This window comes from Trichosurus vulpecula, chromosome 4 (assembly GCF_011100635.1).
Source record: "Trichosurus vulpecula isolate mTriVul1 chromosome 4, mTriVul1.pri, whole genome shotgun sequence".
NCBI classification, from domain to species: Eukaryota; Metazoa; Chordata; class Mammalia; order Diprotodontia; family Phalangeridae; genus Trichosurus; species Trichosurus vulpecula.
Window position 1 is genome coordinate 440,421,069 of NC_050576.1, and position 27,871 is coordinate 440,448,939.

Genomic DNA, 27,871 nt, shown 5'->3' on the forward strand with positions numbered 1-27,871 from the left:
GGTTCCTTTGAGAAGCACCTAGCCCTGGAGCCAGGAAGAACTGGAAGAACTGTCTCTGACACTAGCCATTACTAGGGGTGATTTACTTTGGGCCTCAGTTATCCTCAGCTTCAAAGTTGGGATGGAAATAGCTACAGTCCCCACCACCTGTCAAGGCTGTGGTGATATGGGTAAAGTGCCCCGTAAGCCTGGAAGGTCCCATAGAAATGTCAGTTCTCACTCTCACCTGTCTCCCTGCCCACCTCGGGACCAGTCAGTGGCCCAGAATGGCTATTGGGAGCTTTGTGAAGACCAAGATGTCTTCCCAGGAACAGGTCAGAGTCATTCTGAGGGAGTCTGCTGGTGCTGTCTGCCTCTAGCCAAAGCACAAGGAAGAACAACGGGAAATTCTCCTCTGAATCTGACTTTCACTTAGAGAAAGGAGCTGGTTGTTGGGGAGTGGGGGAGTGACTGCTCCATCCTAGACTTTGTGACCCAGAGGAAATCTGGAGATGGAAGGAAGGCCAACAAGCATTAGAAGGCTACTCTGAGCCAGGCACAGTGCCCAGCACTCCCCAGAAGCTCACGTTCCAATGGAAATGTCAAACATGTCAGAAATGATAAAACTCAGAATGATTTAAGGCTGGTGAGGGAAATCAAAATGACAAAAAATTGGGTGGTTTTTTTTTGTTATATCAGGAAGGAAGAAGAAAACAAGCATTTATTAAGTACCTACTGTGTGCTGAGCACTTCACACGTATGTCACCTGAGCCTCACAACAACCTGGGAGGTGGGTGCATGAGGAAATTGAGTCAGCCCAGAGTTACACACCTAGTAAGTGCTGAAGGTTGATTTGAACCTGGTTCTTGGTGATCCCAGGTCCAACTCTACCCACTGTACCACCTGGATGCCTACTGGGCACACTCAGAACAGAACTGAGTGTTCGGACTGATTTCCCGGCTGGTAGGGGAAAGTTCTGAATCTTGACGGTACCGAGGGAATTGTCCTCTGTGACACACTGATAGCGCCTCTTCCTGCCTTGGGAGGGATTTGAAACTCTCGGGAGCTCTGAGCCCAGGTCTCTGTAGGAGTTTCGGAACTAGACCCCCGCCGAGAAGAAGGGATTTTTTTTTTCTTCCTTTGCCCTGGGGCAGGGATTGTCAACCTTTTTCTGTAAACGACCGATGAGTAAATTTGTGGCCAAGAGGCAAAAGTGAGGCGATTATGTAGGCGCTTATGTAACAAGGGAGAAAATAAAGTTCGGCAAATGTTTATTGATGACATTAAAATATAATACAGAGCGCCCCATTTTTGTTGCATAGCTCTACTAAGAAGAACAGAATTTGGGGACAGAATGTCACCTAACTGGGGTTCAGTTAATGCTCCCAATCACCCCAGCTGATTGCAGATGTTCGTCTGTTCGTGTTGGTCAGCATTTCATCTGTGAAAACGTCTTTCGCCGTGGACGGGTGCCGCTCAATCCTACTCTCCGTCCACGAGCACCGCAGCGCTTCGAAGGCGCGAATACAATTCCGTCACAGGCTTCTCCCGCCATTTGCCTTTGATCAAGTGATTACGTTGCAGATTAACTACTTCCGACAGAACCTTTCGCGGAGCCGCTGAGCTCCACGCTTACATGGATCCGAAACGTAGAAATGGATTTTGTACTTTCCCCGAGGTCTGGGAAATGCCGCTAGAACTCTAGTGGGGGCTCAGAGGCCCGCTGAAGATTTGTGGGAGACTGGGGATCTCGCTTCTTGTCTAACTCCAGACGGCCCAGGACGTGCGCAGGGAACCCTGACATGACGCGCGATTCAAAAAGCACCGTCTAGTCACCGAGTCGGCTTGACCGGAGTCTTGTTTCTTGTCCAAGCTTTCCTTTGCCTTCTGATTTCAGGTTGAGCTCGGTAAGACATGATATCAAGTCTTCGGTAAGAGCCGTCCAATTTTGGGTGGCGCTGGCAAAGGCGGAGGGAGGCTCAGAACATCAGCGTTGGCCCTGAGCCCAAAACCTCAGGACATTCGTTCTTTTCTTGTCTCGATGACGGTATGCAATGGTAACGTCGCGGCATCTGAGGAGCTGCCGCCTTGTCACCGCGTCCCGGAGAGTTGAAGCGGGCCCAAGCGCAGCGTCTGGCGCACCTTCCCAGCTCCGCCATCGTAGCACCGAGCAGATGGTCGAGGCCGTGTGCCGAGAAAACTATTTGTGGACACTGAAATTTGAATTTCAGATAATTTTCAAACGTCGTGAGCTATTCTTTTTTCCCCAATCGTTTAGAAATGCAAAAACTATTCTTAGCTCCTGGCCAGACGGGCCCCGGGCAGCTGGAGTTAGCCCAAGTCAGCAGTTTGCCGGCCCCTGCCCGAGGCTAAAAATCACGTTGAACCAGATTCAGGGGCTGTTTGCAGGGTAAGCGGCTTGCTAGAGGTGGGGACCAAGGCAAGATTGCAGAGCAGGAGGAGAGCATCTTCCCGGCCTGTGGCTGTCCCGGTGACCCTTCCTAAAGTACGTGTCTGACTATGCCATCCCCCCATTCAGTCAAGACCAAGTTTTCTCTGCTTTGGGAGTTAAACACTGCGTTCTTTTATTTATTACTTATTTTTAAGCAGAATTGATAGGACCTGGCAACTGGTTTCGTTGTATGGGGTGATTGGAGGATGACTGGTGCAGACCGAGGTGGCTGAGGGGGTGGTGGTGACCTCCACGGCCCTCCACGGTAGCAGGAATGTTTGGAAGGGGCAGAGTTGGAGGGCAAAGGGGGAGTTCTGTTTTGGAGAGGGTGGGTGAGAAACCCAACTGGAAATGTCCATGAGGCAGTGGGTGATGTGGTCCTGGGCCTCTGGGAGAAGATGGGGCAGAGGGGGAGATCTAAGCATCATCTGCACAGAGCTAGGAGTGAGGAGCGGGGCTTGTGAGGGGGCTAAGGCAATCTCAGATGCCTCCTGCGGCTTCCTTTCCTCAGGAAGCTCATTTCTTCCTCGACTCCTCCACAAAAGGGCCCCGGCTCCATCCTGGATGCGGTTTTCTTGGAGCATCATCCTGTCTTCAGCATCTGCCCTGCTGGGGCCCCTCTCTCGACCCCTGGGCTAATCTCCTTGGTATACGCAACCCCCACAGCACCAGGTAGGTTTTGAGTTGTTGAGGAGTCAAGTCAACAGGCATTTATTAAGCACCTCCTGTGTGCCAGGCCCTGGGCTAAGTATTGGGGGTGCAAAGAAAAGCAAAAGACCGTCCTTGCTCCCAAGGAGTTCACGATCTGATAGGGGAGACAACACACAAACAACCCAGCACAAACAAGATACTTCCGGGATAAATGTGAGGTAATCCCAGAGGGAAGGCAGTGACCCTAAGGGACACTGGGAAAGGCTTCTTGGGGAAGGTGGAGTTTTAGTGGGATTTGAATGAAGTTAGGAGGCAGAGCGAGGAGAGAAAGCATTCCAGGCACGGGGTACAGCCGGTGCAAATGCCTGGAGTCTGGAGATGTAGGGTGTCCCAGGATCAGAGAGTACATGTCAAGGAATGAGTGAGAACAGTGGAAAGATAAGAAGGGGCTTTAAGTGGCCGCCAGGATCTTGCCTTTGATGCTGGGGACTGAACGAGGGGAGGGGGGGGCTGGGCCGTAGTCCGATCTCGTGAGGAGCGGAGAAGTCGCGATAATTCCACCCCCACTTCTAAGCCTTTCCTGCCCCTGTGAGGAGGGGGATGGGATGCCCGTGCCTCAAGGGGGCAAACTGAATCGCCCGCAGTCAGACGGCCGGGACCGCTGAGGATTCTCTCAAGGGGCCACAGCTTGTGCGCTCCTCAGCTGCGGTGAGCGACCGGGTGGGTCCGAGGAGGGCCGGCCAGCCTCTAGACAGGCTGCCCCTGGGCAGCAGGTGCTGTGTGTCCACGCAGGTCCAGCAGATGGTGCCAGAGTCTGGCCAGGTGTCCTTCCTCCTGGCTGGGCTGGAATCTACTCCCCTCCCGCCCTCGTTCCTCCCTATTGGGAGGGGTCCGACGGGCACATAAGTAGCAAGGAGCCAGAGTGCTGGAAGCAGGGCTGCCCGGGTCTCAGGGGAGGCACCCGGCGAGGTGGGCAGCGCCGTCTGTAGTGGGCAAAGGACCGCACACCTGACCATGAGGACCCTCTGCCATGTCGCGGGGCTGCTCCTGTCCTTCCAAGCGGGTGAGTGATCCCCCTCCCAGTCCGGAGGTGGCTGGCAGCGGGCAGAAGAGACAACCTTAGACCTGGGGCACTTGGCCTATGGACGTGTGGGAGGCCGGAGAGAAGCTGGTTCTTGTTCTGTCTCAGCCTCAGTTGCCAGCCAGGCACTGCTGAACCCGGCTTGTCACCAGAGATGACCTGGCACGAGGAGAGGGGGCGGAGGAGGGGAGGCCCTGGGGGGCAGCTTTGGAGCCTGGGGGCAGGCCAGGACTTGGGGGCTCTGTCCTGACCTTCCGGAGGCTTGGCTCCGAGGAGAGCAGCTCATCGGGGTGGCTTTTCCAGAGTGGGACAGGTGGCCTCAGCCAAGAAGCATTTATTAAGTGCCTACGGTGTACCCATAACTGTTCTAAGCTCCGGGGATACAAAGAAAGGCCAAAGCTGGTATCTGCTCCCAGGCGTCTACCAATCTAGTGGGGACACTGAAAAGACCGTGTGCAGACAAGCTGTAGACAGGATACCTTGGGCGTAGTCAGTGGAGAGATGGCATTAAGGGGAACTGAGAAAGGCTTCCTGGAGGAGGTGGGATTTTAGCTGGGGCTTAAAGGAAACCAGGGAGGTGAGGAGGGAGAGCCTTCCAGGCAGGGGCCACAGCCAAAGAAAAGGCCTGGAGGTGGGAGATGAAACATCTTGTTCGAGGAGGAGCCAGGGGTCTTGGAGCAGCCCGGGTGCCCTAGACCTGGTGGGGATGTTGCACTGGTGGTGGGTTGTGAGGCAAAGATGACCTTTGAGGTTTCCTCCTACAGTGATTTTGTCAATCCCAGGTCCCCCACTCTGCCCTGACAGGCTGTTTGGAGGGTGGAGAGACAATTCTCCCGCAAGCAGCTGAAGAACTCTAGGGAAACTTTCTCCTCTCAAGCTCCTTCACCCATGAGAGGCCAGTTGGGTCTGCAGCGGGTGGAGGGCGGGGGCTGAGGGGCGCTGGCCTAGGAAGTCCAGGGCCCCAACCTCTCCTGTCCTCCCACAGCTCTGGGGGTGAGTGAGCTTCGGTGGTGCACCATCTCGGACCCGGAGCAGGAGAAATGTGTGGCCATGGCAGCAGCCTTCAAGGAGGCCAGCATCCAGCCATCCCTCAGCTGTGTCCTGGGGACCTCAGCTGACCACTGCATCCGCCTCATTAAGGTGAGTGTCTCCCCAAACCACCTCATGGGTGGGTGAGGCCTTGGGCATGACCAGCAGACTCAACTCCCCCCAGAACTGAGTGACTGCATCCCAGGAAGTGGCTACTCCTGAGGGGCCTGGCCCAGAAAGAACAGGAGGGATACCAGCCAGAAGCCCACAGGGAGAGGTGAGGCTGGGGGGGGGGGCATCCTCCCCTTCCCATCTCTGTAGGAAATTACTCATTTTGGCCACTAACCAAGAAACCTCCTCCCCGCCATGATGTCAGGCCAGAGAGGATGGGCCTGAGCCAGACTCTGAGAGGGCATTGGGGACGTGCTACCAGGGCAGGACTCACAAGAGTCCCAAGCATTATCTGAACTCAAGGCAGATGGACAAAAGGGAGCGGGGAGGGCTGGACAATGGACAGGCCCTGGCTTTGGAATCTATAGCTCTGCCACAAGCAAGCAAACCATGACAGCCCAGACAGGAGCCCTTCCAGGGGCTGCCCCCAATCCAGCCCGGCATCATCCTCACCTGCTGTGTGCCAGCTACTAGGCTGGGGCCAAGAGAGAAGAGTAAAGAGCAAGGCAGTCTTGGCCCTCAAGGAATGGACACTGAGAATGGGTGCAAATGAAGCCCAAGTCACTGGAGAGAGGAGGGGGAGCAGGGAAGGCCTGGGTGGGGGGAGGTAGCCCCTGAACCGAGCCTTGGACCCTGGGAGAGAAGAGGGCAGAGGATAGCCCTCCAGGATTGGGCGCCCACAAAGGTGCCTCTTTGGGGCAGAAGGCAGGGGTCCTGCCCAGCTGGCCCTCTCCTGCCCTGGTGCTGGGCCCCCAGTCCCTGCTGTCCTCTGCTCACCCCGGTTAAGCCAAAGGAATGAGCCTCTAAGGGGGGATTGCAGAAGACAGTCTGGCCCTGGAAAGAAAATAATATCTCCTCATGGCTCCTCCATGATAGGGACCTTCTAGGGAGATGCAGGCGGCTCCAGAAGACTTGAGAGGACAGGAAGAGTGATTTTGGCCCCATGGAGAGGGATGAGGGCAGAGCCAGGAACAAAAGGGAGGGGCCTGCAGGGCGGGGCAGATGTCACTGCCATCTGGGGCGGGGCTGCAGGGGGAAGATGTCACTGCTGTCTGAGCAGGGCATGGATGACTCCTGGAGGGCAGGGTGTGCTTCCCTCCTTGGAGGTCACCTACCAGAGACAGGACAGCCCTTTGGAGGGCCCATAACGAGGCGGACTCACTGTAAGATCACGACTAGCCTGTGACTAGTGAGGTCTCCTTTGGCTTCTGGGCTGGAACCTGGGATGTTCTCAGACCCCGGGATTTTCAGGCTCGATTCCAGAACTGCTCAGGCTCTCCTTCCCAGGAGGCCTGAAGGCAAAGGAATGGCCTGGTCTAATGTGTCATTTCAGGCAGGTGGGGGAGATTTGGAGACAGTCATAAATGTTGGGGGGAAGGAGGGAAGGCAACTAGCACTTATTAAGCCCCTACTGCATATGAGGCCCTGTGCTTTACAAACTGTCCTTTGGAGGGAGGGTTTGGGAGGCCAGCCTGGGCAGGAATGGACATGGCTTTTGAGGTGCCCAGGGCCCTGCCCTGCTTGGACCCAGGGATGCCCAGGGCCTCTGGCTCTCACCCTGGGTACCTCTGGACCAGCCTTTTCTCTCCTAAAGAGGGAAGCCCCTAGAGGACACAGGTGGGTGAGTATAAAGAGGGTCCAGAGGAACTGAATTCAAATCCTACTCCAGCAGAGCCCAGACGCTAACTCTCTTTGGCCTCACTGACCTCGGTAAAGGGAGGGGTTGCCGACAGGTGCCCCACCACGCTTCGGGGCCAAGGTCCTAGGGGGAAGGTTCGAGGATGGGGTCGGGGCAGAGCCCTGAAGGCCTCCCTGGAGGCCCTACACACACTCACTGCCCTGCTCCTGGACAGGCCAATGAGGCAGATGCCATCACACTAGACGGGGGAGCCATCTATGAGGCCGGGAAGTACCATAACCTGAAGCCCGTGGTGGGAGAAATGTATGACCAAGGTACTGGCATAGCAGAGTGCTGTTGGGGAGGAGGGACCCTGAGCCCAGGGGAGGCAGGGCTGAGGGCTGGCCTCTGGGAGAGAGGACACGTAGCCATGGGTGGGGATGGGAGTAGCTCCTTGGTCATGCCCACAACAGGCTGCCTCTTCCAGGGCTTGGGAAAGAGCTCCTCCCGTATGGGGAGCCCAGCTCCCTGCCCTCAGGGGGCATCCCTGGAGCCCACAGGAAGTCTGGCCTGCCTTTAACAAAGGTTTCGATCCCAAATGGTGAAAACCTCAGGCTTGGGGTGGAGAGGGCTAAATTCTGAGTGCCCATAACTTGTGTCCTGGGGCGTTGGTGTGTTGGGGTTCAAGTCACATCCTTATGACTGATGTCACATATCTGGTGCTTCTGGCCCCTTCCCCTCCCATCTCACGATAGCCCTGGGGCAGAGGCACCTAAGAAGGAGGATTGCTTCCATTTTACAGATGAGAGAACTGAGGCTCAGTCAGGGCCTCATTCCAAACTCCAGTCCTTTGGCTCTCCACTCAGAGCCATGCCCAGTGAATGCCAGGCTCAATGGCTCAGCCTAGTGTCTGCCCCCACCCTGCTGGCTGTCACCCCCATGTATCCTGCCTGCCTGCCCACACACTAAGAACACTCCCAACCTTCACCCTGCCCCCTTCCTTATCTTGTGGCTCTGCCCCACCCCCGCCCCCACCCTGCTGCCTGAGCCCCCCTGATGTCCTTCCTCATCTCTCCTTCCAGAGGCTGGCACTTCCTACTATGCTGTGGCTGTGGTCAGAAGGAACTCCTCTCTGAACATTGACCACTTACAGGGGGTGAAGTCCTGCCATACGGGCATCAACCGCACCGTGGGGTGGAATGTGCCCGTTGGCTACCTGGTAGAGAGCGGCCAGCTCTCGGTGATGGGCTGCGACGTCCTGAGAGGTGAGATGTCTGGAGCTCCGCCCACCTTCGTGGTTGTCTGGGCTGCTGGGGGCCGGGGCCCATGCTCCACTCCGAGGGTACTGAAAGGACAGCGTCCTAAGGGGTAGAGATGAGGAGGAAGGGACTTCCAGGCTGCAGGACAGCCGGTCAGAGCAAAGATCAGAGGGAGGTGACTGAGGTCAGAGCAGTGAGGCATGTATGTGCGGAGGGTCTGGGGAGGCACTGGAGGACCGCCCCCACCAGCCGTGCAGGAGCCCTGGGGATAACCCCCTGAGGAAGCCCCCCAAACATTCCTGTTTCTGTCCAGGGGAGCCCTCCCAACTGTGCAGGAGCCCTGGGGATAACCCCCTGAGGAAGCGCCCCAAAACATTCCTGTTTCTGTCCAGGGGAGCCCCGCTCCAGCCTCTGGACAGCACCCCCCTCCTCCCTTTCCCTCATGTCACAGAGCCAACCTGTGACCAGACCGCGCCGCTGCTGTGCACACACAGCCTCCTGGTCACTCTGGCCTCCTCCTAAATTCCCCTGCCTCTGATCTCTCTGGCCCCCACTCAGCTGCCAAAGTCATCTTTCTTAGGTCCCTGCCCAAGGATCCTGGGGGGCACCTTCTCGCCTCTAGATTTAAAGAGATTTAAAGCCCCTCACCACTCTCTCTGGGTGTGCCTAATCATATCACATGTACTCAAAATTACCCACAAACTAGGCTCTGGGCTGTTCCCTGTTGGTACCGTTCCATCTCCCACCTCCGGACCTTTGCCCAGGCTGTTCCCATACCTGAAATGTCCTCCCTCCTTCTCTCAGCCACTTCTAATCTTCTCGTGTGCCACTGCCTCCAGGAAGCCTTTCCTGATTTCCCGCTGTTAGCGCTTGCTCCCTCTCCAATGATCTGCATTCACCTATCTGTATAAAAGGACTGAGCCATTTTCTATAGGGAGTGCCTGTAACATGCCACGCACTGTGCTAACATTTACAGATACGATCTCCTCTGAGCATAGCCATGGTTCATCTCCCAAGAACAGGAATAGTTTGGGGTTTTTTAAATGTTTTTGCATCCCCAGTGCCCTGAACTTGGTGGCTGCTTAACCAGTAACTGTTGCATGAATGTCTGATAGGATCACTCATCAAGCGCCTACTATGTGTCAGGGGGTCCCGGAGGTGCCAGGACAAAAATGACCTGACCCTGACTCTCGGGCAGCTGTGGGCAACAAGGGCCAGGCCATGTTTACGTAGAAGAGGCATAAAGTGAATCCTCCAGATCCATACACTCATCCAATATGGCAGCAGGTTGGGAGGGAAGGTGCTGGGAGCTGGAAGGCTGGGGAGGAGCTGTCAGACAAAGCAGAGGTGAATGGGGACAGAAGCGTCTTCAGAAGCCAGAGAGTGAGAGGAGAGAGAGTGGTTAGCGGGACTGAGTGCTGGAGAAAGACAGAGAAGGTTTAGTCCTGAAAAAGGACCATCAGCTCCGGCAGTGAGAGATCCCTGGTGCTGAAGGGGCCATAATGAGTGTGGGAGAGGAGAGGAAGAGGAGGCTGAGAGAGGAGAGGAAGGGAGGCTGAGAGGGGAGAGGAAGGGAGGCTGAGAGGGGAGAAGGAGGGAGGCTGAGAGGGGAGAAGGAGGGAGGCTGAGAGGGGAGAGGAAGGGAGGCTGAGAGGGGAGAAGGAGGGAGGCTGAGAGGGGAGAAGGAGGGAGGCTGAGAGAGGAGAGGAAGGGAGGCTGAGAGGGGAGAGGAAGGGAGGCTGAGAGAGGAGAGGAAGGGAGGCTGAGAGAGGAGAGGAAGGGAGTCTGAGAGGGGAGAAGGAGGGAGGCTGAGAGAGGAGAGGAAGGGAAGCTGAGAGAGGAGAGGAAGGGTGTCTGAGAGGGGAGAAGGAGGGAGGTTGAGAGGGGAGAGGAAGGGAGGCTGAGAGGGGAGAGGAAGGGAGGCTGAGAGGGGAGGAGGGAGGTTGAGAGAGGAGAGGAAGGGAAGCTGAGAGAGGAGAGGAAGGGAGTCTGAGAGGGGAGAGGAAGGGAGGCTGAGAGAGGAGAGGAAGGGAGGCTGAGAGAGGAGAGGAAGGGAGGCTGAGAGGGGAGAAGGAGGGAGGTTGAGAGAGGAGAAGGAGGGAGGTTGAGAGAGGAGAGGAAGGGAGGCTGAGAGGGGAGAAGGAGGGAGACTGAGAGGGGAGAGGAAGGGAGGCTGAGAGAGGAGAGGAAGGGAGGCCGAGAGGGGAGAGGAAAGGAGTCTGAGAGGGGAGAGGAAGGGAGGCTGAGAAAGGAGACCACTGTGGCTATGAAAGAGAGGGGAGAAAAGGGGTGATGGTTTGAGCCAGGGGATGGTAGCGCTGAGTGAAGGCTCATTGGGGATGGGGGAGGCTCAGGTCCATTAGAAGGCAGGAGGGGAGGACCCAGGAGAGGAAGAAGCTAGAGCTGGGGTCGGGGCAGATGGTGGCATGGCCACAAGCTGGAGGGTCCCGTGTGGTGGGGAGGGTGGACTGGGAGAACAGATCTCCTCTCTGAGAAGGAGAAGGGCTGCCTCATTGTCAGAGACTCAGAGAGGGGACAGAGAGGCTTTGAGATGGAGATGAACGGCCACATTTTCCCCAGTAATAAGCCAGACATGGAGTCAGGAAAGTTGTGGTTTTCATCTTGCCGCTAATACTTAACTAATTTTGTGATGAGGAGCCAGTCCCTTAAGCCTCTGTGCCTTGGTTTCCCCATCTATACAACAGGAATGTACAACAGTTGGTGGGGTGAGAGCTGGTGTCCTAAGGCATGTTCCAAGGGTCAGTGATTAGGCCATAACCCCAAGGGAGTGGGGCTGGGCTGCAGGGGTTTGCATCTCTTCCTTGGGGCCTGAGGGTGTCACGAAAGGCTGGGAGGAGCCAGGTGACTTGGGGTGTGTCTGAGCCTTCGGCCTTTACCTGTGCAGTGATGGCGGCAGCTAGCTCCTGTCTCTGCAGCACAAGGAGCCCCGGAGGAGACCCTGCAATGGGCTCCAGCTCAGAGTATTCCCCATCAAACCACCTGCAAGCTGATGGGGTGAAATGTCTAAGACTGAGCCCAAGTCTCTGAGAAGCTGGGAGAAGGGCCCAGCAGCCCCGGAAGCCTGCCTGGAGGAGGAGGAGGAGGGGGAGGAGTGTGGGGCAGGGGAAGCAGGGAGGGGAGTGAGGATGCTGGGGACCCTGTGTGCCAGAGGCCTGAGAAGCCAGGCAGAGCAGCTGGGGCCGGGGAGGTCCCTAGTGAGCCTCCAGCTCTCTGGCGGAGGGAGCCCCAGGGCTCTGGTTCAGGCAGGTTTCTTCGTCAGGGAGGTGATTCTTCTCCATGGACCATCTGGTCTGGTGTTCATGACAGCCCTGGAGAGGTGATGGTCCCCTCCGCAGGTGGAGAGGCCGAGGTTCAGAGGTCGCTGACTTGCCCCAGGTCCCAGAGTCCAGAGAAATTCCTCCGAGGCCAGGGCCAGAGCACTTTCCCCTCTGTATGTGTCTCCCAATAGACATTTCTCATCCTCTCCACGGAGAGCAGGGTCCCTAGCTCAGGGACTATTCTCCCCCCCTCTCCCCTGCCCCCCCACACTGGGCAGGCTGACTGACTCCCGCCCCCTCTCTCTCCTGCAGCGGTCAGCGGCTTCTTCGGAGGCAGCTGTGTCCCCGGGGCCGGGGAGACCAGCTATGCGGACTCCCTTTGCAGACTCTGCAGGGGCGATGCTGCCGGGGAGGGAAGGTGTGCCAAGAGCCCCCTGGAGAGATACTATGATTATAGCGGGGCCTTCAGGTAAGAGGGACTGCTGGTGGCCACTGGGAGCCAGATGGCCAGAGGGCTCAGACGGCTGGGCAGGGGCGTGCCTAGCAGAGGGAGGCTCGGGGCTGGCAGGACGCGCGCACACACACAGAGAACCAGCCTCTGAATGGGAACTCGGGGGGCACTTTGGAAGAGTCCCAGGCAGCCTTCCCAGTGGACTTCACTTCAGCTTCTAATGGGACCATGTACAAGCAGAACAGCTCGAACATCATCCCAGGGGGAAAACTCTTCCCCCTGCTGGGGGCCTTTCCCCCCTGCCAAGGAGATGGAGGCAGGGCTTGTGACCGAGAATTGGGCCAGAGCGGAGAAGTACCCTTTTCCTGGGCATTACTGCCTTGGACAAATCATAGAGCAGCCAAACTAGAAGGGGCATCCAGCCCAATGCCCTCATTTTGTCTTCTTATATATTCCAAGAAAGGATTTGGGTGTTTCTTTATCCCACAGTCACTTTCCATGGCAGCTGCCCACTACCCTTCCACAGGGAGCTCTGGGGGCGCATTTGGAAGAACAAGCCTTGAGCCTTGTCTCAGAGAGTCTCAGAAAACTTTCTAGAATTGGGGGCTATGGAAACGTGCGCCAAGACCATGGAGTCCTGGAGAGTCACGAGCCTCTTTCTATTGGACTTCTTGAACCCAAGTGTGAGACTTGACTCATCCCTACTCCAGTTCATCTGATTCAGCTGAGCCCAGGGCACTCTGTCCTGCTGAGGATAGACCAGGTGGTCTGTGCTGCCAAGATCATTTTGGATCCTGGCTGTCATCCTGGGCACCTCCTTCCCAGCTGAGTGTCTTCTGTAAATGTGAGAAGCACGTTGGGTCTTTGGCAGAAATGTTAAATGGCCCAAGGACACTCTGCTGCCAGGGCAAGACGGAACCATGAGGATGGATGCTAAGTCCAGCTGTTCTGGGGTCGCTGGGTCTGAGCCCATCTCCTGGTGGGACCCTCCCCCCTCCCCCACTTTTTCCACAAGAATGAAGGGAGACACTTGAGGTAGGTGGGCCAGGCACAGCATGCTGCTGGAGGGCCTGCTGCACCAGGTTAGTGGCCCTGTGAACAATGTGAAAGGGGGTGCTGGAGGAAGCTGGGCCAGCCCTCTTCTTCGTTTCCCAGATGTTCAGGAGCTGCCTCCTCCTTGTCCTGTCTCCTGGGCCTTGTGCACGTTCCAGGTGGCCAGGGTGCCCAGGACCCTGAGTGCAGGCGTTGGGGCACTGAGCTCCTCCTTCCCTTCCTCGTTCCAGGTGCCTGGCTGATGAAGCAGGAGATGTAGCATTTGTAAAACACAGCACAGTTCTGGAGAACACAGACGGTGGGTGCAGGTGTCTCCTTGGGGGAGGCTGGGAGGGAGTGAGGTGGAAGGGGAAGAGGAGCCAGATCTAGTGTCCCTCTGTGAAGGTAAGGGCCAAGTCTGGAGGAGGCTCAGGTCCTGGATGGGGCCTCGAGGGCTAGAAGGTCTAGGAGGACCCTGGAGAGGCATTCTGTTCTATTCCCTGGTACGTAACAAGATCTAAGCCACAAACCGCTCTGGCCAGAGAGAGCTTGATGCCTTTGCTTCACATCACAAGTCTTTAGGGTGGGGAGGCTTCCTTGTCGGGTCCAGACTTGGAGGGGGGGGGCGTAGGATAGTGAATGAGAGGGATCACCCTATCAAGGGCCTGCTTTGGCTTTTAGAGTTGCTCTTGGGCCCCTGCCTCCAGACTGTGGCACTCAGGGCATAGTCAGCTCGACAATAAATGTATTAGGTGCCTGCTCTGTGCTGGGAACCGTCCTAGGCACTCAAGACACAAGCGCGTCTTGAACTAGCCGGTCGGGAGCTGTCCCCTGGTGCAGTGGGTGGACCCGGGAGGCCAGGGGCTCCTCCTCCTCCCCTGCCCCATCGGAGGTCTTCAAGCAGAGAGGGAAAGGCCGCTGGGGGCGTGGTGGGCATGCCTGGTGGAAAGCCGGACCTCTTCCTCAAGCCGGGGTTGGATCGAGTGCTCCTGAGGTCCGTCCTTACGTGATTGGGCGTGGAGAGCGTACATTCCAGGCTTAGGGCGCGGCTCGTACACCTGCCCGGAGGTGGGAGACAATGCTGAGGTTTGGGACACGCGGAGCGTGTGAAGGGGCAGCTCCCCAGTCTAGACCGGTAGTTTGGCCCCTCGTCCTCAAGGCGATAGAGAGTTACTGGAGATTTCTAAGCCAGGGAGTGTCATGGGAGGTCATTGAGGAGGCTGCGGAAGAATAGATCGGTAGGAGAGAGGTCTTCGGAGGCAGCGGTGCAGGTGAGGGGTGAGGAACACGGGCCGCGGTGGAGCGGAGAGATGACGGAGATGCGGGAGATGTCCGAGAGGCGGGAGTGACGGCCCGCGAGGGAGGAGGGAGAGGGAGGCGCTCAGCAAGACCGTGAAGGCGGGAATCTGGGGGGCGAAGACAAAGGGGGTGACCTCAAGAGAAAAGGGGAGTCGGGAGAGGGGGAAGATGAGGGGTGGGGAGGAGGACGAACCCTCTTCTGAATGTTTAGTTTCCGGCGCCTGCCTGACAACCAGCTTAAAATGAGCAACAGACAAGGTGAAATCGGGGCTTAAGAGAGAGGTCAGGGCTGGATATGTAGATTCGGAAATCATAGGACCCGATGAGGTCACCAGGAGGGAGTCTAGAGAGAAGTCCAGGACACACTCTGGGGGATACCCACAGTTAGGAGGCGGGCTGTGGATGAGAGACCCGAAAGGAGACTAAGAAGGACAGTCAGACAGTCAGTCAGTGAGCATTTATTAAGCACTTACTAATGTGCTAGGCATTGTGAACCAGGTGAGAGAAATGTCACGAGGCCGAAGCGGGGTGGGGGTGGGGATGGCGTCTCCTCCAGGATGGTCAACAATTTTAAAGGCTGAAGAGGGCATGAGAAAAATAGGGACTGAAAAAAGACCGTCAGATTTGGCAAATAAGAGATCTGTGCTAGCCTTGGAGACCAGAGCTTCAGCTGTGTGGTTCGGTGGTTAGAGCACTGGGCCTAGAGTCAGAAGAACCTGAGTTCAAATGTGGCTTCCAATACTGACCAGCTGTGTGACCCTGGGTAAGTCACTTCATCCTGTTTGCCTAAAGAAGGAAATGGCAAACAACTCCGATATCTCTGCTAAGAAGACAGGGAGGGCTGCTCTCAAAGGGCTGGAAATGAAGAGAAGGGAAGCTCATGGGGAATGGCCTCCATCTTTCTCCTAAGAGGCGAAGTCCTCAGCTGAGAGAGGACGGTGGGAGGCTTGAGGAGAGAAGAGATTGGTTTGGAATGGCTGCTGGGGGGCGTGAGATAGAAGCTGGAAGAAGGGAGGAGTAAAAGGACTTGGATGCTGCTAGAAGGACCCAGTGGAGAGGAGAAAACATACATTGGTGGTGGACTTGTGATTTCCTCTGGTACCTTCCAGCAGCTTGAAAGTAGGAGGGGCAGAGGTGGCTGATGGGAGTCATCCAGGGTTCAGATTTGCCAAGATGGGAACAGCAATAGCCCAAGCGGACAAAGGGGTGAACTGGCTAACTCCAGGGGCAACGCTGGGAAAGGAGGAAAGTGAAGCCAGAGCCCGAGAAAGGCTTAAGGGATGGGGGGCGGGGAGGGGAGGGGGACAGGAGGTCAGACTCGGAGAGAGGAATAAGAGAGTCAGATCCTGCTGCCTGGGAGTGGAAGGAGGATGCCCTGAGGGCTGAAAGTTCACCTGGAGAAGGGGATTTGAATGTGAGGCCTGATGGGACATCAGCAGGCAGGTGGAGAGTCAGGGCTAGACCTCAGCGGGGTTAGGGTTAGATCTGTGAGAATACGCCCTTGTCCTCCAGGGGCTGATGAGCTCCCCAAGAGAGGGCAGGCACAGTGACCAGGGAAGGGGGCCCAGGGCAGAATCTGGGAACATACCTCCTGCTGTTGCAGCCTCCACACCTTTGTTTTCTGTTGCCTCTGGCACCTCCCCTGGTTCCCCCGGTGCCTCTCTCCATCTGTTGAAACCCTCCCCTTCAATCCAGACCCCATGAGGATGCCACCTCTCCCAGAGCCCTCCACTGGCCTCCTCTGAACCTCAGCTTTGCTTCTTCATGTTCAACTTAACTCCAGCCCCGCCCTTCCCCTGCCCTCCAGACTGGGCGATCCTTGAAGGCTAAACATTCTTATATGTCTAGTGCCAGGTACCCAGTAGGGGACTGATCTGTTTGGGGCTGCCTAGGACTGAAGGGAAGCAGTGTGCAATGGGTGGGTCTCCTCCCCCGAGCTGAGAGGCGCTGATGAGGCTGGGGGAAAGCAGATGGTTTGTACTGACTCTGGACACTGAGGGTTCTCCCAGGATCTCTCCTGCCCCACCCCCCACCCAAGCCTCAGGCACCAAGGCTGAGCATCTGGCCTTCAAGAGTTGCCCCTGGGAGAATTGTTTGAAGCTGCCAAAACAGGGGTGGTGGGCAGAACCTGGAGATGGCCTGCTTCCCTGTGGGAGAGCGCTGCTCTCAAGGTGATGGGCCCCTCTAAGCACCTCCTGGGTGGGAGCCGGTCTGACTGGGAGGTCTTCTCCTCCTAGGGAAAACCCTGAGTTCGTGGGGCAGGCCGCTGCTGTCCCGTGACTTCCAACTGCTGTGCAGGGATGGCAGCCGGGCAGAAGTCACCCAGTGGAGGCATTGCCACTTGGCCCGGGTGCCCGCTCACGCTGTGGTCGTCAGGGCTGACATGGACGGGGCAATCGTCTTCCGGCTGCTGAATGAGGGCCAGGTGAGGGCAGGAGGCCAGGACTAGCCCCGGGGGACATTCGGCTGGTTTCTAAGGGTGAGGGCAGCCCTCTCTGGACCTGCTGGGGCTCTCCTGGAACCCTGGAAGCCTACCCTGCTGACCATGGGAGGGCTCTCTGTCTTCTCTCTCTCCCTCCCTCCCTCTCTCTGTATCTCTGTCTCTCTGTGTCTCTGTCTCTCCTGCCCTCACTCCCCTTCCCTTCCTCTGCCTCCTCCTTCCTCCCTCCCCTCCCTCTTTCAATGTCTCTGTCTCTCCCTCCCTCCCTCTCTCTGTGTCTCTGCATCTCTGTGTTTCTCTGTCTCTCCCTCCTTCCCTCTGTCTCTCTCTCTCTGTCTCTATCTTCCACACTCCTTCTTTCTGTATCTCTGTCTCTCTGTGTCTCTGTCTCTCCGTCCCTCTCTCTGTGTCTCTGTGTCTCTGTCTCTCCCTCCCTCTCTCCTTCCCTCCCTCCCTCTGTGTCTCTGTCTCTTTCCCTCTTTCTGTGTCTCTCTCTCCCTCCCTCCTTCCTTCTGTGTCTCTGTCTCTTTCTTCGTCTTTCTGTGTCTCTGTCTTTTTCTTCCTCTTTCTGTGTCTCTGTCTCTCCCTCCCTCCCTCTATTCCTGTCTCTCTCTGTCTCTCTCTTCCTCATGCCCTCTCTCCCTCCCCCCCATCTCTCCCTCCCTCTGTGTCTGTCTCTCTCTGTCTCTCCCTCCTTTCCTCTGTCTCTCTCTTCCTCACTCCCCTTCTCTTCCCCCCGCTCCTCCCCACCTCTTCAGTTACTACATTGTCCCTTCAGCCCTGACCCCCTTCCCCCACATTTGTTCTCCTCTCTCCTCACACAAGAGGCCACTGCTCTGGCCCAGGCCTGTGCTCCTAACGAGGAGGCTGGGAGCTGAAGCCTCCATTCCCACTGACACTGAACCCCCCTCCCCCCACCCGCCTCCTACAGATGAGGTTCAACCAGGAGGGATCCAGCTTCCAGATGTTTGAGTCCGAGGCCTTCCAGCAGAAGAACCTGTTGTTCAAAGACTCTACCATAGAGCTGGTGCCTATTGCCACACAGACCTACCAGGCCTGGCTGGGCACTGAGTACCTCCAAGCCATGATGGGCCTGGTCTGCGACCCCAATGGTGAGTAGCCCGTTGGCCTTCGCACCTGGCAGTGGACCCTGTGGGGGTGGGGGTCAGGCTGCCCCCCGCCCTGGGAGGATTTCTCACTCAGGGCTCTGTCTCTCCTTAAGCCCTGCCCCTCACCAGGTGGTGCTTGGAATGGGTACTTTATTCTTAGATAGGAAATGGAAGGAAAGGAAATAAGCATTTATCGAGTGCCTACTATGTGCTAGACATGTGCTGAGTGCTTTAGAAATTTTATCTCATTTTCCTTGCCTGAGAAGCAGGTGTGACTATGATCCATATTTGACAGTTGAGGAAACTGAGGCCAACAGGGTGAAGTGACTTGCCCAGGGTCACACAGCTAGAAAGTATCTGAGGCTGGATTTGAACTCAGGTCCTCCTGACTCAAGGGCCAGGGCTCTATCCCCTGAAAAGCCACCCTTCTGCTGGCTCTCTCTTTTCTCTCCTCAAGTGGCCTTGGGTCTTAGTGCAGAGCTGCCTCAGCCCAGCCCCCTTCCTCTTGCCTTAGGGACTCCAGTTTGGCAGATGAGAGTCTGGGGCTGCCCCAGCCTCCAGAACTGAGGCCCCCCAGTTCTAAATAGGGACCTTCCCCTTCGTGGGGAGTCGGCCCTTGCAGCAGGGCCAGGGCAGCATCTTGGGGGCATGGGCAGACGATTTCTAGGATGCCAGCCTCCCTTCACTTTGGCTCTTGGTCCCCCAGGGCTCCCTAGCTACCTCAGATGGTGCGTGCTCTCCACGCCAGAGATCCAGAAGTGTGGGGACATGGCGGTAGCCTTCAGCCGAAAGCAGCTGAAGCCCGAGATCCAGTGCATCTCAGGCGAGTCCACCAGACACTGTATGGAACAGATCAAGGTGGGCCGGGGCCCCACACGAGGCAGGGAGGGCAATGTCCAACAGCCACCCCGGCGACTTCTTCCACATGGGTCCCTGGGCTGTCTGTGGGAGGGGGAAGTGGCTTGTCCTGGGCCTCGCCTCTTCTACATGGGCCTGGCTCATCCCTCTGGGGACTCAGGACTCCAGTCTTTGGCAGCTCTGGCCCTCTATCCTGGCCTCTGACACCTCCCAGGAGGAGAGTCCAAGAGTACTTCCTCTAGGGCAGAAGAAGGCTGGCCTTGCCGCCGGGGATCCCCACCCCTCCTTCCAACTCTGGGGTGGGGGCAGGTCCCCCTCTGCCTCCAAGAGAGGTAGGGAGCATGGGAAGGGCTGAGGGTGGCATTGGCAGCATGTATGGAATGCCCATGGTGTAGCCCAGTGTCCTTCAAATGTGCCAAGAAGAGGGCGCAGACAAGCGAGATCCAATCCTCAAACAGCACTGATCACAGCCCCTGCCCAATCTCCCACTTCCTGGGCAAGGGAGAGGTGACCTTCCCCAGGCAGCACTGACCACAGCCCCTGCCCAGCCTCCCACTGCCCGGGCACATGTCTCAGGGACTGGCTTCTCCCTATCTTCTCTGGAGCTGGTTACTAGCCATGTGCCCTTGGGAAGCCTCACCTCTCTGGGGTGCAACTGCCTCAGGGCCTTGGAGGAGGCACTCTCTATGATTCTGCCTGCTCCAACACCAGGCTCCTGCTAAATCCTAAATGCACTGTCCTGGGACCCAGAGAGGGGCTGGCTCCAGCCTGACTGTGAGATCATGGCTCTGTGAGCCACCATGAGCCTCGATGCCTCTGCCAGATGTCCAGGGAGGCGGAGACCTAGAGAGGGCGCAGCCTTGGGACAGGGATGGGCTTCTGGCTTTCCCAGAACGCAGCTGGATGCTCATTCTCTCCTCTCCTCCCAGGCTGGCTAGCTCAGAGCAGCTTCCCCTGGGCAGGAAGGAGGGAGAGAGGCCCTGGGAGGGGGCCAGCCACAGTGAGTCGTACCCAGTGTCTGTACCGCTCGACAACACCAGGCACACCCACAGGCTTCTGGAAAGCCAGTTAGGACCAAACAAGGAGGCCAACTCATGTCCTGTCCCCCCCAGGCCAAGGAAGCCGATGTCATCACTCTGAGCGGAGGCGATATTTACACGGCCGGGCAGACCTACGGCCTCGTGCCAGCTGCAGGGGAGAGCTACCAGGGTAAGGGCAGAAAGGGGGCCTTCTGTGGGATTGGCCATCTGCCCTGAGTGAAGGGCGCCTGCCAGGCTGCAGGAGGGCTGCCAGTTAGGAGACCTGGGGGAGCCAAGGCCAAAATCTTGGGCAGGCTCTTTGGGGACCAGTGCCCTTGTTTTGTGTGTGGGGAGCATTGGGAGAGATCCCTGAGCTGCCTGGGACCACAGAGGCATGAGCCCCACATTCCTACTTTGCTTGGAGACCTCCAGTGATGGGAACTTCACTATCTCCCTCTTGGGGAGGGCCCCAGTGGTTAGGACATTGGTCAGCTCTGAGCCCCAGGGCCCTTTCCATTGACAGCTGGGCCACCCCCCAGCCCTCAGAACTTGTTCTGGCTCCTGGGGAGTGTTGGGGCTGTTAATCCTTTTCCACGGGCGTGGAGAGCCCTCCTGTTCTCATTCCTGGCACCTTTTTGGTGAGATGAGAAAAATCCCACATAGGCGCCAGACGGTGCCCAGCCTGGCGCAGCTCCTCGGGAGGGGTGGGCGGCGGCCCCCAGAGCTGTCTGTGACTGTGGCTGGCTGGTCCCTGACTCAGGTGGGAGGCCCCCGAGGGCATCTGGGGCCAGGGCAGGATCCTCATCCACGAAGTCAGGGCTGGGAGCGGGCAGAACCCCAGAGTGACCAGGAAGTGGCTTGGGGCCTGTTCTGGGCATTCACTGTCTGCCTGGGAAGGATCCGTTTAGATCATAGAATTGGGGATCAGAGGAATTGGGAACAGGAGGGATTTCTGAGGCTTGGTCCCAAGCTCTTCATTTGACTGAGGGGGAAAATGAGGACCAGAGATGTGCAGGGCTTTTCCAAGGTTCAAAGCCAACCTCAGGCATTAAGTAGCGGTGTGACCTTGGGCAAGTCGCTTTGTGTGCCTGCCTCAGTGTCCTTATCTGTAAAATGGGATACAGCCAGCTACCTCGAGGGGCTGACGGGAGGCTCCGATGAGACAGTGTTTGCAAAGCACCTGCCAACCGAATTATAGCGTTGTGGCTAAAGGAGGATCGGGGCAGGTGCAGGGCAAAGCCGAGGGGGCCCAATGGGCATGCCTCCCAGCCAGAGGAGCTCAGGGGGAAGGATCCCGCTGTGGGGGGAGGGGAGGAGGGGGCGGGGTGCAGGCCCTCAGCCTCCTTTTGCCACCGCCAGCAGACGACAGGAAGGACTCCTACTACGCAGTGGCCCTGGTCAAGAGGAACAGCTCCTACGCCTTCACCATCGATGAGCTCAAGGGCAAGCGGTCCTGCCACTCCGGCCACGACATCGCATCTGGCTGGGACATCCCTGTCGGGGTCCTGGTCCACAGAGGTTTCATCCGGCCCAAGGGCTGTGACGTCCTCCAAGGTGGGGAGGGGGTTCGGGGAGCAGCCAGGAGGGGGAGAGGCAGAGGAAAGGGGGGGAGGGGAGGGGCTGTCCCTCCCACGTTCCCTCCCACCGTGGTGCTTGGGGCTGCCCTGAAGGGTAATCTAGTCCACTCCCTTGCCTCCTTGTAAGACAGGCCCCTCCCCAGAGCTCCCCTCCCATTCCAGACAGAAGAGTGTATTTCAGAGCCACCCTCACTGGGTGCCCCTTCTAGCTGCCCCTTCCTAGTGTTTGGAACGGCCTGTGGCTGTGGCTGCAATGAGTGAGACACCCCCTCCCCCACACACACAATTCAAGCTGTGGGCCTCTGGCTTCCTGGTCCTCCGTGACCTCGAGGGGAGGAAGGGGTAGGTCGACTCCTGACTCCGGGTAGGCCTTCCCCAGCAGCCTCCAGGTCTGGGGGTCATGGGAGCAGATGCAGGTGGCATCACCAGGTTGGGGCTGAGAGGAAGGCCTGACCCTATGGAGCTTCTGCCAATGATGCAGGTGGCACAGACCAAGGGCATGGTTAAAACCCACTTGGCCAGACCTGATTCTGGTTGGGCTGACACTGAAGGAGTTTTGCTGAGCCCTGAGACTGGCCTGGACCTGGCATCTATGGAAGGCCTGGGCATCAGACGACCGTACCCTTCCTTTGAGACCCAGTGGGCCAGGCCGGCCACCCCAGGGCCTTCACTTTACCCCTCTTCCCTGGAGAATGGGTGGATGGAGAGGGCAGGAGGCCTGGCATTGTGGGGATGGAGTCAGCCTGGGGCTTGGAGGGCAATGCTGAGTCTAGGCAATGTGATTTTGCTAGCGAGAAGGGACATTCTTGGCACAAGGACACAGGGTCCCTGCCACCTGTTCCCCACTGCCCCTTCCCTTCCAGCCGTGAGTGAATTCTTCTCAGCCAGCTGTGTGCCCGTGAACAATGCCAAAGACTACCCGCCCCGGCTCTGTGAGCTGTGCATCGGGGATGACCATGGCCTGAACAAATGTCATGGCAACAGCCAGGAGCGTTACTATGGCTACAGTGGAGCCTTCAGGTACCACAGCTCTGGGCAGCTTCCTGGGCCCATGCTCCTCTGGGACCCATCTTCAGCCCTGCAGCATTTATGGAGTGCCTGCTGTGTGCCCAGCCCAAGACTAGACACTGCAGACATAGAGAAAAAGCCAGCCCTGCCCTCCGAGAGCTTACCCTCTCTCTTGGTGTTTGTCAGGTGCCTGGCTGAGGGCGCTGGAGACGTGGCCTTTGTCAAGCACTCCACAGTATTTGAGAACACCAACGGTGAGAGGCCTCGGAGGAAGGGAGGGGAGGGGTGGGGGCAGGGCTCCCCAGGCACCGCACTTGATGGTGGGCATGATTCACCAGCACAGAGGACACCAGCAAGGGGCCTCTCTTCTCCTTGGCCTGTTGGACAAACCCTATCTGTGTCCACCCTGCAGAGCATGATCCGGCGGCTCTGGAGCCAGAGGCTTGGGCCCAGACCCTCCCCTGCTCCTCTCTGTGTGACCCTGTTTAACCTGCCCCTTTCTGTACACCTCAATTCCCCCATTAGTAAAACAAAAGACTTGGACTGGTCCAGCCTCTGGGGCCCTTCCTGTGACCACAAGGTCCCATAGAATCGGGCCTAAGGCTCTGAGGCCACAGGGTCAGCAGTGGCCCCCAGCAGGCTGTAGGTCCACAGCTGATGTGGTCAGCTCCCAGGATCTGCCCAGAGGAAAGGGAGGGAGCCCATGGAGGTACTGGAGGGGAGACATCTGGGGCAAAGGCTGGGGGCTGAAGTTGGGGAATCAGGGCATTTCCCCAGGTGACTTTCTCCTTCTCCCTCTCCTGCCCACCCCAACCTCCCCAGGCTACAACACTGAAAACTGGGCAGTCGGCCTGAGGTCTGAGGACTATGAACTGCTCTGTCCCAATGGCGCCCGGGCCGAGGTCACCCAGTTCGAGGCTTGTAACCTGGCTCAGGTGCCGGCTCACGCTGTCATGGTCCACCCAGACACCAACATTTTTGCTGTGTATGGGCTGCTGGACAAAGCACAGGTGAGGGGCAAGAGGGAGGGTGGAGTGAGGGAGATTAAGCCCAGCTGTCTGGGGCTCCCATGCCAAGCCGGCTAAAGCTCCCATATCCAGCCTGGCTGGCGCCTCCATGCCAAGCCTGGCTGGGGCCTCTGTGCCCAACCTACCTGGGGTCTCTGTGCCCAGCCCACCTGGGGCCCCCATGCCAAGCCAACTGATCAGACCAAGGGAAGCATCCTGAGCCCTGAGTTCAAGTCCTGTCTCTGCTCCAGCTGACTGGATGACTTCAGCCAAGTTATTTTTCTTCCTGAGCCTCAGTTTCTTTTCTGGACTCTGTCCTGTGTGCTTAGGGGACATCCCTTCTGTGATGTGTGGTCTGTAGTATCTGGCCAGTGAATAACGTGTGAGTGAGATGAGCTGGGCCCTCTTCGGAGGTGTCTGTATCTGGCATCCTCTAGGATTCTGGGGGGCAGGGATGAGAGGTGGAGGTCGCGGTGGTGACAGATGAGCAGATCCAGGGGTCCACACTGCATGAACCACCAGAGTGGTAACCCCCAGACCCAAGCCTTTGGACTCGGCTCCCTTTCTCAGAGTGGGAGGGATCATGGTGTGGCCAGTCCAGTGATCCCGGCTCAGGGTTATAACACAGCCAGTTACTCATAGGCCATACCATGCAAAAGGACAGCTTTACTTGTGATCAGATTGAATTGAATGGGACACTGTTCCTAGCTGAAATCCATCCCCCTACCCCAGATCCTTCATGCCCAACACAGCAGGTGACAAGGCTGCAGGGGAATTCTGGCCCAACCTCCAAACACCAGCGCCCTCACACAGGGCTTGGAAACCTCTGGAGCCAAGGAAGCAATCCACGTCAGGCCCTGGGCCTCCTGTCCCCTAAACAAATCCCAAGGATGGCTTCCTGGCCCCTCGATAAGAAACTCACTCAGGCTGCATCCATCAGCTGGTCCTGCCGTAACCTCAGATCCCCAGAAAAATGTGCATTTATTAGATACCTGTGCCATGCCAGGCTCTGAGATACAGGGTCAAGGATGAGACCCCACCCACCTAGGTCCTCCCTGCTCTGGCTCATCCTCATTTGGCTGGCAAAGGTCTAACCAGTTGCTCTTCCATTCCTCTACCAACCCCAGTGGCTCCCCATTGCCCCAGGATCAAATGTAAAATCCTGTTTGAGTTTTAAAGCTCTTCACAACCTTCCCCCTTTCCTACCCCTTATCCCCATGATGATTCAGTGACACGGGCCTCCTGGCTGTTCCTCATATGTACTCCATGTCCTGACTCCAGGCATTGTATCTGACTGTGCCTCCTGCTTGGAATGCCATCCCTCCTCTGCTCTGAGTATTGACCTCCCCAGCTTCCTTCAGGTCCCAGCTAAAATCCCACCTTCTGTAGGCAGCTGCTGCCATCCCCCCTTAACTCTAGTGCCTTCCCCTCTGGGGATATCTCCACACCACCTGTGGCTTGTCTGTACAGTTGTTTAGATTGGAAGCTCCTGAGGGCAGGGCCTGACTTCTGCCCCTTTTTGTATCCTCAGCAGTTGGCACAGTGCCTGGCACACAGTAGGGGCTAAATCAGTGCTTGCTGATTGACTGGTGCCCAGACAGAAAGAGGGGAGCCACAGCCCAGGTCCCTGGGAAGTCTGTGCCCATTTGGGACTGTGAGGCCTTTCTCCCTCCCTCTGCTTGAGAAGGGCAGTTCTGGTGGCTGTGGACAGCAGTGTCCTCTGGCTGCCAAATAGGGGGAGACTCTGGAGAAGGCAGCTTCCCCCTCCCCCAGCTCTTAATCATTAGCCCCAAGGCTCCTTATCTCCTGCTCTGGGGGTCCAAAGTCCCAGGAGGAGTCCCCAGCTGTCTCTGCCAGATGGACATGTCCACATTCTTTGGCAGTAGAGCCTGAGGCCCAACCCCCTGCTCAGCTGGGATTCAGGGGGGCCTAGCCTGTGCAGCCCAGGCCTTCTGATCTTTCCTGGCGGCTGAGGGAGGTCCCCTTCAGTTGGGGCTGGCTTTTCAGATCTGCATCAGAGGGAGAGGGCTGATGGGAGGATGCTGCAGACCCCATCCATCTAACCAGTGGCTGTGGTTGTCCACACCAGGTTGTGCTGGAGCCTTCTGTCCTTGGCCTCCCATCATCCCCTCGATAGCAGCCAATCCAGAGCACTGATAGCCTCTCTCTGGTGACCAGGATGATAATAGTTCACTTGAATTCCAGTTAGGAAGCTCCTGCCATGTGCTGTGTTCCCAGCACCATGCTCATTGCCCTGGCGATAAAGGCAAACGAAAAGAGGCCTGGCCGGGAAGGAGTGGGGGGGGGACCCTTCTTATGCCAGAGCCCTCCAGTGGGGTGCCCCAGGGGTCTGCACTGGGCCTGGCTTTCTGACATTTGTATCAATGACTTCAATGATGCCATAGGAGATGCATTCTGAGGATGACATGAGTCAGCAGTGTGGATGACAGGATAAGCAGAGCATTGGGCTACATCTAATAAGAGACATTCAGTCTGGATCAATGTAAAGTCTTGCACTCGTCTACAAAGGCTCAACTTTACTAGTGCAAGATGTGCTGGGAGGCAGGGAGGAAGCAGTTGTTTTGAAAAAGACCTGAGGGGCATAGTGTGCCACAAGCGCAGTCTGAGTCTGGGCTGCATGCATTGGGAGGGGCAGAGGTTCCAGCCCAGAGGAGGTGCCAGGCCTCCTGTTCTCTGCCCTGGCCAGACTTAATCGGGTGGGCTATTCTGGGTGCCAGGGGGTGAGATGGGCATTGATAAAATGAACATTCTAGAGCAGGGCAGCTGGGATGAGGAAGGAGCCTGTAGTGTCTGAGGATGAGGACGAGGAACCCGGCATGTTCAGGTTGGAGAAGAGAAGGCTCAGGGGACAGGAGAGGTGTCTTCCCATCTGGAGGACCTTCTGTCCTGTGGAGAAGCGATCAGACCTGCTCAGCTTGGCCCCAGAGGTCAGAAGCAGGAGCAGTTGGGGGAAGCTGGAAAAGGGCACATTTGGGCTTCATAGCAGAAAAATTCCCATTCAACTGGAACTGGGGCTGCCTTGGGAGGTGGTGAACCTCCCATTGTTGGAGGTCTCCAAGAAAGGGTGAAAGGCCGCTGGTCAGGGGCTGCTGAGCCCCCTCCCCCTACGCCAGCCAGCTCTCTGATTTGGGGGGATCACTTCTTCAGTATGAAGAGCATTTATCAGTCACTGTCCCCTTCACTTCTATCATTTGTTCCATGCCGAGCTTGTCATTTAAATCCCCTGGCCCCTTGACATTGGAAATCACACTTTTTTGGTATTTAAATGAATTCCCTGTCTAGTGAGTCACCCAGCAAATTAAGCCTAGGCCATAATTCCAGGCCCTGGGGTGGAGGGGACATCTCCCAGGGCAGTTTAAGAAGATCTTGGTGTCCAATAGAATATAAGATGTTTTAGGGTAGGATCTGCTCAGTTTTGTCTTTGAATCCCTAGAACCCTGGCCCTGTGAGTGCTTTAAAAAATGTCTTGTACATAAAGGAATGAATGAATGAATGTCATTTCCAGGACTTGTTTGGGAATGACAGCAACCAGAATGGGTTCAAAATGTTTGACTCCTCGGATTACCACGGCCAAGACCTGCTGTTCAAAGACTCCACCGTCCGAGTGGTGCCAGTGCGGGAGAAGACCTCCTACACATCCTGGCTGGGCCAGGACTATGTAGCTTCCCTGGAGGGCCTTCAGTCGCTGCAGTGCTCAGGAGCAGGTAAGAAAGCCACCCCCAGCAGGACTCTGGCCACAGCCATCAGCAAAGCAAACCGGGATCCCCTGCCTCAACTGTGCTCTAGGAGGCCTCTGGACCCCTCCATCTCCAGGAGCTTTGGGTAGTGAATGCCATAGAAGTTGCCAGGAGGTCTCTAGGCACCCCCCCCATCTCCAGGAGCTTTGGGGAGTGAGTGCCAGAGAAGCTGCCAGGAGGCCTCTGGACCCCTTCCCCCCCCACCCCCTTTCTCCAGGAGTTAAGGCTGCTGACAGGTGCCAGGAAGGACAGCGGCACCCTCAGGAGCTGTCCGTGGTACCCGGGACAGCCCCCGAGCTTCAGGGAACAGGCTCCAGTGGTTTTTTGTTGTTAACTGAATCCTGCATCTCTTCCTCTCTGGCAGTGACCGCTACCCCAGCCCTGCTGCTGCTCCTGCTGCTGCTCCTTGGCTCCATCTTGAGCAGCCCTGACCTGTGACAGCTCCCCCAGCCCTTCCTTGAGCTGAAAGGAGGCTCAGCCCTCAAATACATAAAGCCACCCTTCCTAATAAATCCAGTTAACAGTGATCAGGGAGCAATCTGAGAACAAGTATGCCCTATGGTCCCATGGCCCCACTCCTGAGATCTAGGAGCCCAGTCACCATGGAGGGCTTGGGGCAAGTATTTTTAAAACTAGAATAAAACTGAGTGTTACCTATCCCTACTTCCCAAAATCTGAATTAGAATGGAAAGCTGTTGGAAATGTCAAGAGGTGGGTCATGCCCAGGAGAATTGCTCCTGGAGAGCCCAGCCCCCACCCTCACATACCTGAACTTGGGGTTTGTCTTCTAGAAGC

General features: G+C 57.1%; 1 protein-coding gene across 1 annotated transcript; it reads left to right on the forward strand.

Moving 5' to 3' along the window:
* The first annotated feature begins 4,096 nt into the window (after positions 1-4,096).
* Positions 4,097-27,570, forward strand: MELTF (melanotransferrin). Its single transcript, XM_036754331.1, has 16 exons — positions 4,097-4,145; positions 5,149-5,303; positions 7,217-7,316; positions 8,064-8,246; positions 11,831-11,987; positions 13,253-13,320; positions 16,538-16,725; positions 17,672-17,852; positions 18,556-18,707; positions 19,820-19,916; positions 21,089-21,280; positions 22,167-22,323; positions 22,498-22,565; positions 23,134-23,321; positions 26,845-27,043; positions 27,441-27,570. The coding sequence occupies exons 1-16, from the start codon at positions 4,097-4,099 to the stop codon at positions 27,512-27,514; spliced, it is 2,208 nt and encodes a 735-aa protein (XP_036610226.1). The 3' UTR covers positions 27,515-27,570.
* Positions 27,571-27,871: the final 301 nt, after the last annotated feature.

What these genes read in the sequence shown, in the direction of transcription:
- MELTF (XM_036754331.1), top strand. Translation starts at nt 4,097, where the DNA reads ATGAGGACCCTCTGCCATGTCGCGGGGCTGCTCCTGTCCTTCCAAGCG. An exon ending in GGCTGCTGAATGAGGGCCAG is followed by an intron (nt 16,726 to 17,671) that starts GTGAGGGCAGGA and finishes CGCCTCCTACAG; the next exon opens with ATGAGGTTCAACCAGGAGGG. An exon ending in AGTATTTGAGAACACCAACG is followed by an intron (nt 22,566 to 23,133) that starts GTGAGAGGCCTC and finishes CAACCTCCCCAG; the next exon opens with GCTACAACACTGAAAACTGG.